Consider the following 14681-nt stretch of genomic DNA (forward strand, 5'->3'; position numbering starts at 1 on the left):
GAAGTAATTATCCCCTCTACTCCTCCCTGGTCAGACCTCATCTGGATACTGTGTCCAGTTCTGGGAGGTATTAGGAGAAGCATAGAGTCTAGATCACGTGAAGTAATTATCCCCTCTACTCCTCCCTGGTCAGACCTCATCTGGATACTGTGTCCAGTTCTGGGAGGTATTAGGAGAAGCATAAAGTCTAGATCACGTGAAGTAATTATCTCAACTCTACTCCTCCTTGGTCAGACCTCATCTGGATACTGTGTCCAGTTCTGGGAGGTATTAGGAGAACCATAGAGTCTAGATCATGTGAAGTAATTATCCCCTATACTCCCCCTTGATCAGACCTCATCTGGATACTGTGTCCAGTTCTGGGAGGTATTAGGAGAAGCATAGAGTCTAGATCACGTGTAGTAATTACCCCCCTCTACTCCTCCTTGGTCAGACCTCATCTGGATACTGTGTCCAGTTCTGGGAGGTATTAGGAGAAGCATAGAGTCTAGATCACGTGAAGTCATTATCCCCCTCTACTCCTCCTTGGTCAGACCTCATGTGGATACTGTGTCCAGTTCTGGGAGGTATTAGGAGAAGCACAGAGTCTAGATCACGTGAAGTAATTACCCCCCTCTACTCCTCCTTGATCAGACCTTATCTGGATACTGTGTCCAGTTCTGGGTGGTATTAGGAGAAGCATAGAGTCTAGATCACGTGAAGTAATTATCCCCCTCTACTCCTCCTTGGTCAGACCTCATCTGGATACTGTGTCCAATTCTGGGAGGTATTAGGAGAAGCATAGAGTCTAGATCACGTGAAGTAATTATCCCCCTCTACTCCTCCTTGGTCAGACCTCATCTGGATACTGTGTCCAGTTCTGGGAGGTATGAGGAGAAGCACAGAGTCTAGATCACGTGAAGTAATTATCCCTCTACTCCTCCTTGGTCAGACCTCATCTGGATACTGTGCCCAGTTCTGGGAGGTATTAGGAGAAGCATAGAGTCTAGATCACATGAAGTAATTATCCCCCTCTACTCCTCCTTGGTCAGACCTCATCTGGATACTGTGCCCAGTTCTGGGAGGTATTAGGAGAAGCATAAAGTCTAGATCACGTGAAGTAATTATCTCAACTCTACTCCTCCTTGGTCAGACCTCATCTGGATACTGTGTCCAGTTCTGGGAGGTATTAGGAGAAGCATAGAGTCTAGATCACGTGAAGTAATTATCCCCCTCTACTCCTCCTTGGTCAGACCTCATCTGGATACTGTGTCCTGTTCTGGGAGGTATTAGGAGAAGCATAGAGTCTAGATCACGTGAAGTAATTATCCCCTCTACTCCTCCTTGGTCAGACCTCATCTGGATACTGTGTCCAGTTCTGGGAGGTATTAGGAGAAGCATAGAGTCTAGATCACGTGAAGTAATTATCCCCTCTACTCCTCCTTGGTCAGACCTCATCTGGATACTGTGTCCAATTCTGGGAGGTATTAGGAGAAGCATAGAGTCTAGATCACGTGAAGTAATTATCCCCCTCTACTCCTCCTTGGTCAGACCTCATCTGGATACTGTGTCCAGTTCTGGGAGGTATTAGGAGAAGCATAGAGTCTAGATCACGTGAAGTAATTATCCCCTCTACTCCTCCTTGGTCAGACCTCATCTGGATACTGTGTCCAGTTCTGGGAGGTATTAGGAGAAGCATAGAGTCTAGATCACGTGAAGTAATTATCCCCTCTACTCCTCCTTGGTCAGACCTCATCTGGATACTGTGTCCAGTTCTGGGAGGTATTAGAAGAAGCATAGAGTCTAGATCACGTGAAGTAATTATCCCTCTACTCCTCCTTGGTCAGACCTCATCTGGATACTGCGTCCAGTTCTGGGAGGTATTAGGAGAAGCATAGAGTCTAGATCACGTGAAGTAATTATCCCTCTACTCCTCCTTGGTCAGATCTCATCTGGATACTGTGTCCAGTTCTGGTAGGTATTAGTAGAAGCATAGAGTCTAGATCACGTGAAGTAATTACCCCCTCTACTCCTCCTTGGTCAGACCTCATCTGGATACTGTGTCCAGTTCTGGGAGGTATTAGGAGAAGCATAGAGTCTAGATCACGTGAAGTAATTATCTCCCGCTACTCCTCCTTGGTCAGACCTCATCTGGATACTGTGTCCAGTTCTGGGAGGTATTAGGAGAAGCATAGAGTCTAGATCACGTGAAGTAATTATCCCCTCTACTCCTCCTTGGTCAGACCTCATCTGGATACTGTGTCCAATTCTGGGAGGTATTAGGAGAAGCATAGAGTCTAGATCACGTGAAGTAATTATCCCCCTCTACTCCTCCTTGGTTAGACCTCATCTGGATACTGTGTCCAGTTCTGGGAGGTATTAGGAGAAGCATAGAGTCTAGATCACCTGAAGTAATTATCCCCTCTACTCCTCCTTGGTCAGACCTCATCTGGATACTGTGTCCAGTTCTGGGAGGTATTAGGAGAAGCATAGAGTCTAGATCACGTGAAGTAATTATCCCCCTCTACTCCTCCTTGGTCAGACCTCATCTGGATACTGCGTCCAGTTCTGGGAGGTATTAGGAGAAGCATAGAGTCTAGATCACGTGAAGTAATTATCCCTCTACTCCTCCTTGGTCAGATATCATCTGGATACTGTGTCCAGTTCTGGTAGGTATTAGGAGAAGCATAGAGTCTAGATCATGTGAAGTAATTATCTCCCTCTACTCCTCCTTGGTCAGACCTCATCTGGATACTGTGTCCAGTTCTGGGAGGTATGAGGAGAAGCACAGAGTCTAGATCACGTGAAGTAATTATCCCCTCTACTCCTCCTTGGTCAGACCTCATCTGGATACTGTGCCCAGTTCTGGGAGGTATTAGGAGAAGCATAAAGTCTAGATCACGTGAAGTAATTATCTCAACTCTACTCCTCCTTGGTCAGACCTCATCTGGATACTGTGTCCAGTTCTGGGAGGTATTAGGAGAAGCATAGAGTCTAGATCACGTGAAGTAATTATCCCCTCTACTCCTCCTTGGTCAGACCTCATCTGGATACTGTGCCCAGTTCTGGGAGGTATTAGGAGAAGCATAGAGTCTAGATCACATGAAGTAATTATCCCCCTCTACTCCTCCTTGGTCAGACCTCATCTGGATACTGTGTCCAGTTCTGGGAGGTATTAGGAGAAGCATAGAGTCTAGATCACGTGAAGTAATTATCCCCTCTACTCCTCCTTGGTCAGACCTCATCTGGATACTGTGTCCAGTTCTGGGAGGTATTAGAAGAAGCATAGAGTCTAGATCACGTGAAGTAATTATCCCTCTACTCCTCCTTGGTCAGACCTCATCTGGATACTGCGTCCAGTTCTGGGAGGTATTAGGAGAAGCATAGAGTCTAGATCACGTGAAGTAATTATCCCTCTACTCCTCCTTGGTCAGATCTCATCTGGATACTGTGTCCAGTTCTGGTAGGTATTAGTAGAAGCATAGAGTCTAGATCACGTGAAGTAATTACCCCCTCTACTCCTCCTTGGTCAGACCTCATCTGGATACTGTGTCCAGTTCTGGGAGGTATTAGGAGAAGCATAGAGTCTAGATCACGTGAAGTAATTATCTCCCGCTACTCCTCCTTGGTCAGACCTCATCTGGATACTGTGTCCAGTTCTGGGAGGTATTAGGAGAAGCATAGAGTCTAGATCACGTGAAGTAATTATCCCCTCTACTCCTCCTTGGTCAGACCTCATCTGGATACTGTGTCCAATTCTGGGAGGTATTAGGAGAAGCATAGAGTCTAGATCACGTGAAGTAATTATCCCCCTCTACTCCTCCTTGGTTAGACCTCATCTGGATACTGTGTCCAGTTTTGGGAGGTATTAGGAGAAGCATAGAGTCTAGATCACCTGAAGTAATTATCCCCTCTACTCCTCCTTGGTCAGACCTCATCTGGATACTGTGTCCAGTTCTGGGAGGTATTAGGAGAAGCATAGAGTCTAGATCACGTGAAGTAATTATCCTCTCTACTCCTCCTTGGTCAGACCTCATCTGGATACTGTGTCCAGTTCTGGGAGGTATTAGAAGAAGCATAGAGTCTAGATCACGTGAAGTAATTATCCCTCTACTCCTCCTTGGTCAGACCTCATCTGGATACTGCGTCCAGTTCTGGGAGGTATTAGGAGAAGCATAGAGTCTAGATCACGTGAAGTAATTATCCCTCTACTCCTCCTTGGTCAGATATCATCTGGATACTGTGTCCAGTTCTGGTAGGTATTAGGAGAAGCATAGAGTCTAGATCATGTGAAGTAATTATCTCCCTCTACTCCTCCTTGGTCAGACCTCATCTGGATACTGTGTCCAGTTCTGGGAGGTATGAGGAGAAGCACAGAGTCTAGATCACGTGAAGTAATTATCCCCTCTACTCCTCCTTGGTCAGACCTCATCTGGATACTGTGCCCAGTTCTGGGAGGTATTAGGAGAAGCATAAAGTCTAGATCACGTGAAGTAATTATCTCAACTCTACTCCTCCTTGGTCAGACCTCATCTGGATACTGTGTCCAGTTCTGGGAGGTATTAGGAGAAGCATAGAGTCTAGATCACGTGAAGTAATTATCCCCTCTACTCCTCCTTGGTCAGACCTCATCTGGATACTGTGCCCAGTTCTGGGAGGTATTAGGAGAAGCATAGAGTCTAGATCACATGAAGTAATTATCCCCCTCTACTCCTCCTTGGTCAGACCTCATCTGGATACTGTGCCCAGTTCTGGGAGGTATTAGGAGAAGCATAAAGTCTAGATCACGTGAAGTAATTATCTCAACTCTACTCCTCCTTGGTCAGACCTCATCTGGATACTGTGTCCAGTTCTGGGAGGTATTAGGAGAAGCATAGAGTCTAGATCACGTGAAGTAATTATCCCCCTCTACTCCTCCTTGGTCAGACCTCATCTGGATACTGTGTCCAGTTCTGGGAGGTATTAGGAGAAGCATAGAGTCTAGATCACGTGAAGTAATTATCCCCTCTACTCCTCCTTGGTCAGACCTCATCTGGATACTGTGTCCAATTCTGGGAGGTATTAGGAGAAGCATAGAGTCTAGATCACGTGAAGTAATTATCCCCCTCTACTCCTCCTTGGTCAGACCTCATCTGGATACTGTGTCCAGTTCTGGGAGGTATTAGGAGAAGCATAGAGTCTAGATCACGTGAAGTAATTATCCCCTCTACTCCTCCTTGGTCAGACCTCATCTGGATACTGTGTCCAGTTCTGGGAGGTATTAGGAGAAGCACAGAGTCTAGATCACGTGAAGTAATTATCTCCCTCTACTCCTCCTTGGTCAGACCTCATCTGGATACTGTGTCCAGTTCTGGGAGGTATGAGGAGAAGCACAGAGTCTAGATCACGTGAAGTAATTATCCCCTCTACTCCTCCTTGGTCAGACCTCATCTGGATACTGTGCCCAGTTCTGGGAGGTATTAGGAGAAGCATAGAGTCTAGATCACATGAAGTAATTATCCCCCTCTACTCCTCCTTGGTCAGACCTCATCTGGATACTGTGCCCAGTTCTGGGAGGTATTAGGAGAAGCATAGAGTCTAGATCATGTGAAGTAATTATCCCCTCTACTCCTCCTTGGTCAGACCTCATCTGGATACTGTGTCCAGTTCTGGGAGGTATTAGGAGAACCATAGAGTCTAGATCACGTGAAGTCATTATCGGTCTTTACTCCTCTTTGGTCAGACCTCATCTGGAATACTGTGTCCAGTTTTGGGCACCACATTTTAAACATTGACAAACTGGAGCAAGTTCAGAGAAGAGCGACCAGAATGGTGACTGGTCTGCAAACCATGTCCTATGAGGAACGGTTACAGGATCTGGGAATGTTTAGCTGCAAAAAAGAAGACTGAGAAGAGACTTAATAGCTGTCTACAAATATCTCAAGAGCTGTCACATTGTAGAAGGATCATCTTTATTCTCATTTGCACAAGGAAAGACTAGAAGCAATGGGATGAAACTGAATGGGAGGAGACACAGATTAGATATTAGAAGACACTGTATGACAGTGAGGAGATCAATGAGTGGAACAGGCGGCCACGAGAGGTGGTGAGGTCTCCTTCACTGGACGTCTTCAGAGGCTGGACAGACATCTGTCTGAGATGGTTCAGTGCCTCCTGCATTGAGCCGGGGTGGACACGAGGACTCTGGAGGTCCCCTCCAACTCTACCATTCTATGATCTTACACCACTGCGCTAAAAGGCGATTCAATGTCCCCACACAAAGTATGATGTCACCACGTCCCCCCCATACACGCCGTATGATGTCACCTCATCCCCCCCATACACGCAGTATGATGTCACCTCACCCCCCATACACGCAGTATGATGTCACCTCACCCCCCCATACACACAGTATGATGTCACCTCACCCCCCCATACACAAAGTATGATGTCGCCTCACCCCCCCATACACACAGTATGATGTCACCTCACCCCCCCCATACACACAGTATGATGTCACCTCACCCCCCCATACACACAGTATGATGTCGCCTCACCCCCCCCATACACACAGTATGATGTCACCTCACCCCCCCATACACACAGTATGATGTCGCCTCACCCCCCCCATACACACAGTATGATGTCTCCTCATCCCCCCCATACACGCAGTATGATGTCACCTCACCCCCCCATACACACAGTATGATGTCACCTCACCCCCCCATACACACAGTATGATGTCACCTCACCCCCCCATACACACAGTATGATGTCACCTCATCCCCCCATACACACAGTATGATGTCACCTCATCCCCCCATACACACAGTATGATGTCTCCTCACCCCCCCCATACACACAGTATGATGTCACCTCACCCCCCCATACACACAGTATGATGTCGCCTCATCCCCCCCATACACACAGTATGATGTCGCCTCACCCCCCCCATACACACAGTATGATGTCGCCTCACCCCCCCCATACACACAGTATGATGTCACCTCACCCCCCCATACACACAGTATGATGTCACCTCATCCCCCCCATACACACAGTATGATGTCTCCTCACCCCCCCCATACACACAGTATGATGTCGCCTCACCCCCCCATACACACAGTATGATGTCGCCTCACCCCCCCCATACACACAGTATGATGTCACCTCATCCCCCCATACACACAGTATGATGTCACCTCACCCCCCCATACACACAGTATGATGTCACCTCATCCCCCCATACACACAGTATGATGTCACCTCATCCCCCCATACACACAGTATGATGTCACCTCATCCCCCTCATACACACAGTATGATGTCACCTCACCCCCCCCATACACACAGTATGATGTCACCTCACCCCCCATACACACAGTATGATGTCACCTCATCCCCCCATACACACAGTATGATGTCACCTCATCCCCCCATACACACAGTATGATGTCGCCTCACCCCCCCCATACACACAGTATGATGTCGCCTCATCCCCCCCATACACACAGTATGATGTCACCTCATCCCCCCCATACACACAGTATGATGTCACCTCACCCCCCATACACACAGTATGATGTCACCTCATCCCCCCATACACACAGTATGATGTCACCTCATCCCCCCCATACACACAGTATGATGTCACCTCACCCCTCCATACACACAGTATGATGTCACCTCACCCCCCCCATACACACAGTATGATGTCACCTCACCCCCCATACACACAGTATGATGTCACCTCATCCCCCCATACACACAGTATGATGTCGCCTCATCCCCCCATACACACAGTATGATGTCGCCTCACCCCCCCCATACACACAGTATGATGTCGCCTCACCCCCCCATACACACAGTATGATGTCGCCTCACCCCCCCCATACACACAGTATGATGTCGCCTCATCCCCCCCATACACACAGTATGATGTCGCCTCATCCCCCCCATACACACAGTATGATGTCACCTCACCCCCCATACACACAGTATGATGTCACCTCATCCCCCCATACACACAGTATGATGTCACCTCACCCCCCCATACACACAGTATGATGTCGCCTCACCCCCCCCATACACACAGTATGATGTCGCCTCATCCCCCCCATACACACAGTATGATGTCGCCTCATCCCCCCCATACACACAGTATGATGTCACCTCACCCCCCCCATACACACAGTATGATGTCACCTCATCCCCCCCCATACACACAGTATGATGTCGCCACATCCCCCCCATACACACAGTATGATGTCGCCTCACCCCCCCATACACACAGTATGATGTCACCTCACCCCCCCATACACACAGTATGATGTCTCCTCACCCCCCCATACACACAGTATGATGTCTCCTCACCCCCCATACACACAGTATGATGTCACCTCATCCCCCCATACACACAGTATGATGTCACCTCACCCCCCCATACACAGTATGATGTCACCTCATCCCCCCATACACACAGTATGATGTCACCTCATCCCCCCATACACACAGTATGATGTCACATCCCCCCCATACACACAGTATGATGTCACCTCACCCCTCCATACACACAGTATGATGTCACCTCACCCCTCCATACACACAGTATGATGTCACCTCATCCCCCCCATACACGCCGTATGATGTCACCTCATCCCCCCATACACACAGTATGATGTCACCTCACCCCCCCATACACACAGTATGATGTCACCTCACCCCCCATACACACAGTATGATGTCACCTCACCCCCCCATACACACAGTATGATGTCGCCTCACCCCCCCATACACACAGTATGATGTCGCCTCACCACCCCATACACACAGTATGATGTCGCCTCATCCCCCCATACACACAGTATGATGTCGCCTCATCCCCCCATACACACAGTATGATGTCACCTCACCCACCATACACACAGTATGATGTCACCTCACCCCCATACACGCAGTATGATGTCACCTCACCCCCCCATACACAGTATGATGTCACCTCACCCCTCCCATACACACAGTATGATGTCACCTCACCCCTCCCATACACACAGTATGATGTCGCCTCATCCCTCCCATACACACAGTATGATGTCGCCTCACCCCCCCCATACACACAGTATGATGTCACCTCATCCCCCCCATACACACAGTATGATGTCACCTCATCCCCCCCATACACACAGTATGATGTCACCTCATCCCTCCCATACACACAGTATGATGTCACCTCATCCCCCCCATACACACAGTATGATGTCGCCTCATCCCCCCCATACACACAGTATGATGTCGCCTCATCCCTCCCATACACACAGTATGATGTCGCCTCATCCCTCCCATACACACAGTATGATGTCGCCTCATCCCCCCATACACACAGTATGATGTCACCTCATCCCCCCCATACACACAGTATGATGTCACCTCATCCCCCCCATACACACAGTATGATGTCACCTCATCCCCCCCATACACACAGTATGATGTCACCTCATCCCCCGATACACACAGTATGATGTCACCTCATCCCCCCCATACACACAGTATGATGTCGCCTCATCCCCCCCATACACACAGTATGATGTCGCCTCATCCCTCCCATACACACAGTATGATGTCACCTCACCCCCCCATACACACAGTATGATGTCACCTCACCCCCCCATACACACAGTATGATGTCACCTCATCCCCCCATACACACAGTATGATGTCACCTCACCCCCCATACACACAGTATGATGTCACCTCACCCCCCATACACACAGTATGATGTCGCCTCATCCCTCCCATACACACAGTATGATGTCGCCTCATCCCCCCATACACACAGTATGATGTCGCCTCACCCCCCCATACACACAGTATGATGTCACCTCATCCCTCCCATACACACAGTATGATGTCACCTCACCCCCCATACACACAGTATGATGTCACCTCACCCCTCCATACACACAGTATGATGTCACCTCACCCCCCATACACACAGTATGATGTCACCTCATCCCTCCCATACACACAGTATGATGTCGCCTCATCCCCCCATACACACAGTATGATGTCACCTCATCCCCCCCATACACACAGTATGATGTCGCCTCATCCCCCCATACACACAGTATGATGTCACCTCATCCCTCCCATACACACAGTATGATGTCACCTCACCCCCCATACACACAGTATGATGTCACCTCACCCCTCCATACACACAGTATGATGTCACCTCACCCCCCATACACACAGTATGATGTCACCTCATCCCTCCCATACACACAGTATGATGTCGCCTCATCCCCCCATACACACAGTATGATGTCACCTCACCCCCCCCATACACACAGTATGATGTCGCCTCATCCCCCCATACACACAGTATGATGTCACCTCACCCCCCATACACACAGTATGATGTCACCTCATCCCTCCCATACACACAGTATGATGTCGCCTCATCCCCCCATACACACAGTATGATGTCGCCTCATCCCTCCCATACACACAGTATGATGTCGCCTCACCCCCCCATACACACAGTATGATGTCACCTCATCCCCCCCATACACACAGTATGATGTCGCCTCATCCCCCCATACACACAGTATGATGTCACCTCACCCCCCATACACACAGTATGATGTCACCTCATCCCTCCCATACACACAGTATGATGTCGCCTCATCCCCCCATACACACAGTATGATGTCGCCTCATCCCTCCCATACACACAGTATGATGTCGCCTCACCCCCCCATACACACAGTATGATGTCACCTCATCCCTCCCATACACACAGTATGATGTCGCCTCATCCCCCCATACACACAGTATGATGTCGCCTCACCCCCCCATACACACAGTATGATGTCACCTCATCCCTCCCATACACACAGTATGATGTCACCTCACCCCCCCATACACACAGTATGATGTCGCCTCATCCCTCCCATACACACAGTATGATGTCACCTCATCCCCCCCATACACACAGTATGATGTCGCCTCATCCCCCCCATACACACAGTATGATGTCACCTCACCCCCCCATACACACAGTATGATGTCACCTCATCCCCCCATACACACAGTATGATGTCACCTCATCCCCCCATACACACAGTATGATGTCACCTCATCCCCCCATACACACAGTATGATGTCGCCTCATCCCCCCATACACACAGTATGATGTCGCCTCACCCCCCCATACACACAGTATGATGTCACCTCATCCCTCCCATACACACAGTATGATGTCACCTCACCCCCCCATACACACAGTATGATGTCGCCTCATCCCTCCCATACACACAGTATGATGTCACCTCATCCCCCCCATACACACAGTATGATGTCGCCTCATCCCCCCCATACACACAGTATGATGTCACCTCACCCCCCCATACACACAGTATGATGTCACCTCACCCCCCCATACACACAGTATGATGTCGCCTCATCCCTCCCATACACACAGTATGATGTCACCTCACCCCCCCATACACACAGTATGATGTCGCCTCATCCCCCCCATACACACAGTATGATGTCACCTCACCCCCCCATACACACAGTATGATGTCACCTCATCCCCCCATACACACAGTATGATGTCGCCTCATCCCTCCCATACACACAGTATGATGTCACCTCACCCCCCCATACACACAGTATGATGTCGCCTCATCCCCCCCATACACAGTATGATGTCGCCTCACCCCCCCATACACACAGTATGATGTCGCCTCACCCCCCCATACACACAGTATGATGTCACCTCATCCCCCCATACACACAGTATGATGTCACCTCACCCCCCCCTCGTGCGTGTGGGTCCTTTGCCCAGGTCTCCCTCCTCACCCCCCCTTGTGCGTGTGGGTCCTTTGCCCAGGTCTCCCTCCTCACCCCCCCCCCTTGTGCGTGTGGGTCCTTTGCCCAGGTCTCCCTCCTCACCCCCCCTTGTGCGTGTGGGTCCTTTGCCCAGGTCTCCCTCCTCACAACCCCCTTGTGCGTGTGGGTCCTTTGCCCAGGTCTCCCTCCTCACCCCCCCTTGTGCGTGTGGGTCCTTTGCCCAGGTCTCCCTCCTCACCCCCCCCCCTGTGCGTGTGGGTCCTTTGCCCAGGTCTCCCTCCTCACCCCCCCCCCCTTGTGCGTGTGGGTCCTTTACCCAGGTCTCACCCCGGCCCTGGCTGTGCGCGGTGTTTCTGGCTTGCTGTGCGCGGACTCCGCTCGTGGCGGGGGCCACACGTAACGTCTCTTGTGTTGTTTTGCAGCGGCCTCCATTCAGCATTGCCGTGTTCTCCCCGCAGCAGCTTCTGCTCATCTCCGACTACTTTGTGAATACATATTTCCGTCACTTCAAGCTGTACAAATACGTGTTTACTCCCCAGGTGAGAAGCGCGCAGAGCAGATTCCCGCTCCCTTTCTTCAGACGCCTTTAGACAATGGTCAGCGACCTCATCGGCGGCTGCCATGAGACCCGGGTCTGCTTCTCCCTTCCCTGATCACAGCTCTCTTCTTGTAGGTCACTTTAGATCTCTCAGTCATTTACGATGGAATCTCCAAGATGGAAGATACAAGGACAAGTGACAAAGGTGACCACAGGAGCAACGAGCTGCAGAGATAGGAGCAGAGATGAGGGAGAGGGAGTACCGGCACCGATCCTCGCCAGAGCAGAGATGTGGGAGAGGGAGTACCGGCACCGATCCTCGCCAGAGCAGAGATGTGGGAGGGGGAGTACCGGCACCGATCCTCGCCAGAGCAGAGATGTGGGAGAGGGAGTACCGGCACCGATCCTCGCCGGAGCAGAGATGTGGGAGAGGGAGAACCGCCACCGATCCTCGCCGGAGCAGAGATGTGGGAGAGGGAGTATCGGCACCGATCCTCGCCGGAGCAGAGATGTGGGAGAGGGAGTACCGGCACCGATCCTCGCCGGAGCAGAGATGTGGGAGAGGGAGTACCGGCACCGATCCTCGCCGGAGCAGAGATGTGGGAGAGGGAGTACCGGCACCGATCCTCGCCGGAGCAGAGATGTGGGAGAGGGAGAACCGGCACCGATCCTCGCCGGAGCAGAGATGTGGGAGGGGGAGTACCGGCACCGATCCTCGCCAGAGCAGAGATGTGGGAGAGGGAGTACCGGCACCGATCCTCGCCGGAGCAGAGATGTGGGAGAGGGAGAACCGGCACCGATCCTCGCCGGAGCAGAGATGTGGGAGGGGGAGTACCGGCACCGATCCTCGCCAGAGCAGAGATGTGGCAGAGGGAGTACCGGGACTGATCCTCCCCGGAGCAGAGATATGGGAGGGGAGTACCGGGACTGATCCTCAACAGAGCAGAGATGTGGAGGGGCAGTACCGGCATTGATAGCAGCAGCAGAGATGGAACGGGAGACAACCAGGCACTTGGCATTGATGGAGCAGAGACGGGGAGTATCAGGCACTGAGCGTCAGCAGAGAAGGGGGAATACCAGGAGCTGACCGCCGGGAATAGTGCCAGGCATTGAGCATTGTTGGGGTGGGGGAGCACCAGGCACGGAGCATTAGTTGGGCAGAGATGGGAAGGGTTGGTGAGTTCTGGGCACTGAGCGTCAGCGGGGGGGGGGGGGGGGAGTACTGGGGCACTGAGCATCGGCAGGGTGGGAGGGGAGCACTGAGCGTCAGCGGGGGGGGGTTGTACTGGGCACTGAGCGTCAGCAGGGTGGGAGGGGAGTACTGGGCACTGAGCGTCAGCAGGGTGGGAGGGGAGCACTGAGCGTCAGCGGGGGGGGTTGTACTGGGCACTGAGCGTCAGCAGGGTGGGAGGGGAGTACTGGGCACTGAGCGTCAGCACGGTGGTGGGGGGGGGGGGGGGAGTACTGGGCGCTGAGCGTCAGCACGGTGGGGGTGGGGGAGTACTGGGCATTGCCCACTGATGGAACAGATGTGGGGGAGAGGAGTAGAGATGGAGTGGTATTAGGCACTGAGTGTCGGCAGAGGGAACGGGGAGAAGAGTACCCGGTGCTGGGTTTTGGCCGAGTAACATGGGTAACAAGGGGTATTAGGTAGCAGATGAGCACAGAGCTGCATGTACTGCTGTACTCACCTGTATACATTTTAGGACTAAGCTGGAAATCAGGAGCCAGGCGAGATATTAGGACCAAATATCACAAAGTAAAGCATCGCTCCTTATGTCACAGACCCCCTGCTTATGTCTCCATCCTGTGAGCCGTGTCCCATCGCTCCTGATGTCTCCATTCTGTGAACCCTGGGACCATCGCTCCTGATGTCCCTGACTGCTGATGTCTCCATCCTGTGAGCTCCGGGACCATCGCTCCTGATGTCCCTGACTGCTGATGTCTCCATCCTGTGAGCTCCGGGACCATCGCTCCTGATGTCACTGACTGCTGATGTCTCCAACCTGTGAGCTCCGGGACCATCGCTCCTGATGTCACTGACTGCTGATGTCTCCAACCTGTGAGCTCCGGGACCATCGCTCCTGATGTCACTATCCTGTGAGCCCCGGGACCATCGCTCCTGATGTCACTGACTGCTGATGTCTCCAACCTGTGAGCTCCGGGACCATCGCTCCTGATGTCCCTGACTGATAATGTCTCCATCCTGTGAGCTCCGGGACCATCGCTCCTGATGTCACTGACTGCTGATGTCTCCAACCTGTGAGCTCCGGGACCATCGCTCCTGATGTCACTGACTGCTGATGTCTCCAACCTGTGAGCTCCGGGA

General features: G+C 51.5%; 1 protein-coding gene across 1 annotated transcript; it reads left to right on the forward strand.

Moving 5' to 3' along the window:
- The first annotated feature begins 6225 nt into the window (after positions 1 to 6225).
- On the forward strand, positions 6226 to 14611 carry LOC141161476 (cilia- and flagella-associated protein 119-like). Its single transcript, XM_073646287.1, has 4 exons — positions 6226 to 6240; positions 12135 to 12353; positions 12488 to 12557; positions 14138 to 14611. Exons 1-4 carry the CDS (start codon positions 6226 to 6228, stop codon positions 14200 to 14202), a joined length of 369 nt encoding a protein of 122 aa, XP_073502388.1. The 3' UTR covers positions 14203 to 14611.
- Positions 14612 to 14681: the final 70 nt, after the last annotated feature.

Source organism: Phyllobates terribilis, unplaced genomic scaffold, assembly GCF_046119375.1.
Source record: "Phyllobates terribilis strain yellow unplaced genomic scaffold, ASM4611937v1 Scaffold_9__5_contigs__length_417890890, whole genome shotgun sequence".
Taxonomy (NCBI): domain Eukaryota; kingdom Metazoa; phylum Chordata; class Amphibia; order Anura; family Dendrobatidae; genus Phyllobates; species Phyllobates terribilis.

Excerpts from the sequence above, each read along its gene's own strand:
- LOC141161476 (XM_073646287.1), top strand. Across the intron at positions 12,354-12,487 it reads AATACGTGTTTACTCCCCAG|GTCACTTTAGATCTCTCAGT; the intron begins GTGAGAAGCGCG and ends CTCTTCTTGTAG. Across the intron at positions 12,558-14,137 it reads TACAAGGACAAGTGACAAAG|ACCCCCTGCTTATGTCTCCA; the intron begins GTGACCACAGGA and ends CTTATGTCACAG.